The sequence below is a fragment of the Salvia hispanica genome, unplaced genomic scaffold (assembly GCF_023119035.1).
Source record: "Salvia hispanica cultivar TCC Black 2014 unplaced genomic scaffold, UniMelb_Shisp_WGS_1.0 HiC_scaffold_113, whole genome shotgun sequence".
Lineage (NCBI taxonomy): Eukaryota > Viridiplantae > Streptophyta > Magnoliopsida > Lamiales > Lamiaceae > Salvia > Salvia hispanica.
Window position 1 is genome coordinate 14099 of NW_025951394.1, and position 2221 is coordinate 16319.

Here is a 2221-nt window from a genome sequence, read left to right on the forward strand (position 1 = left end):
TAAGTCAAATCTTTTCGGGTTTTCTTCTTGATTCTTTCCCGAATCGTAAGTCCGAATCAAGTAGGGGGAATTCTATATATATAATAGAATTCCCATAGATTGAGTCTATGAGAATTAAAGTAATAAACAACGCTTTTTCTCATCTCTTGCTCTCTAAACCCTAGCCTCACGTTAGGGTTGATATTCGTTACTCACAAGATCGATAAATTTCCGGTGCTCTACAACTCGATAGGATCTCCAGTCCTATCATATTATGTTTCCATATTCCATATTATGTTTCCATATTATGTTTCCAAAACTTTATTATGTTTCCATATTCCATATTCAAAATATTCTCTACACTCAACCTATCAATTCCTTAATTTCCATCAAAGCTGATTTAAACTAAATATTCATGAGATAAAGTACTAGTTCGACGGTTTTGTGTTATTAAAATAAATAAATTAAAGAACAAAAAAAGAAAGCAATCGCGAAGCAAGAAAGAGTAGAGAATCATGAATTATACCGGTTGGCGACGTAGTTAAGAAACCCATAATCTTGGAAATAACTGAGAAGCTTTAAGTCGACCAATTGTCCCTCGCTACGATCCACCATGCGATAGCATACGCTAAAGAATTTCCCGTAAGCCCAATCTCGACAATCCAAGTGAATAACGCGCCACATCGTTGGATTTTTTATCACTCTCCACCATGTAGTACACACTTTCTGCGCACTCGTCAGTATCTCTCGAATGGGCAGCCTTTGCAGGATATTCTCCATCAAATAATCGGGCAGTTCGAGCCATGGCGGCGCGGCTGAGGAGGCGGCGGCGTTGCTGAAAAGCTTTGATTTTTTGTTAATTAGGGCTGCCATGATTTTCGCCTTTGCAGTGCATACAGAGAGAATCGATTATTAACTTTAGGGTTTCCTCGTATTTTTAACTATTACTCCCTCCGTCCCGGCCAAGATGACACATTCCTTAGCCGGCACGGGGTTTTAGGAATAATTGGTTAATGTGTTTAATTGGAGAGAGAAAAGGTGGGTGGAAGTATTAAAATAGAGAGAGAAAGAAAGGTGAATATTTTAATAGGGGTGAGAAAAAGTGGTTGAGTGTATTAATTGGAGAGAGAAAGTTTCCAAATAAGGAAATGTGTCATCTTGGTTGGGACAAACTAAAAAGGAAAACGTGTCATCTTAAGCGGGACGGAGGGAGTAGTTAATTAATTAGTTAATTAATAAGTTAATGGCAGAGATTATTTAATTAGTATCGTGATTAATAATAAATAGATTATTATTTGTTTCAGTAAAATTGAATTTTATAATGTTAATTTGGGTGATTTAATATTGATTAATGCCTCTAATAACTAGAGATTTGGCTATGCTGGGTAACTCATTTCACCAGTTTTATGTTTTGTTTCATTTAATTTTTAATAAATAATATATAATACCAATATGATTTGAAAAACACGATAATATTTTTCCTTGATTATAACCCTAGGCCAACAGTTAATCATCCCACAAATTAATTATCCCACAAATTTTAAGGGACTTTAACCTAAGTCCAAAAGTAAAACATGGATGGGCCGCCGCCTTTTTCTCCAACTTACAAAACATGGGAATAACCTTGTTTACTTATCTACATATGCACCGAACCCTAAAAATCGAATATGTTGAGCATGTCCGCCTCTTCATCCACAGCTGCGCCATGGACCGAACTGCCTGACGATTTGACGGCGAATATCCTGCAAAGGTTGGACATCGAAGACATAGTAATGGGTGCGCAGCTAGTCTGCAGTACATGGTGGAGAGTCTGCAAAAATCCTGCCATGTGGCGCATGATCGAGCTAAAGCTTGATGGTTTTGAAGTGGATAACTTCCTAAACTACATAGTTCAGCGGTATATAATATATAATCATTCTTTCCACCTGATGTTTGCTTTACCTTTTTGTGTGATTTAGTATTTTTTTTATTTTAAGGTTAATTGCCAAAAAAAACCTTGAAGTTTTATTCTAATTTATTCTTTTGACAGATCGAGTCAGCTTCTACGCCTTACACTCAAAACCAATTATACAATAATGACTGCTGAGGCACTAAAGAAACTCCCACAATTGGAAGAGTTGCACCTTATCACGATGCATCGCCTCAGTCCTGAAGATTTTGAAACCATTGGCTTCGCTTGCCCATTATTGAAATCACTCACATACACCAACCGTTGGGTCTCAAACGACGAATATAGTTTAAT

General features: G+C 36.8%; 1 protein-coding gene across 1 annotated transcript; it reads left to right on the forward strand.

The window, feature by feature from the left end:
- Nucleotides 1-1646: 1646 nt before the first annotated feature.
- Nucleotides 1647-2195, forward strand: LOC125197966 (putative F-box/LRR-repeat protein 9; the record flags this gene model as incomplete). The annotated part of the gene is made up of 2 exons (XM_048096449.1): nucleotides 1647-1876; nucleotides 2009-2195. Coding segments are annotated over exons 1-2 (417 nt in total), but the record flags the coding sequence as incomplete, so codon positions are not given.
- Nucleotides 2196-2221: the final 26 nt, after the last annotated feature.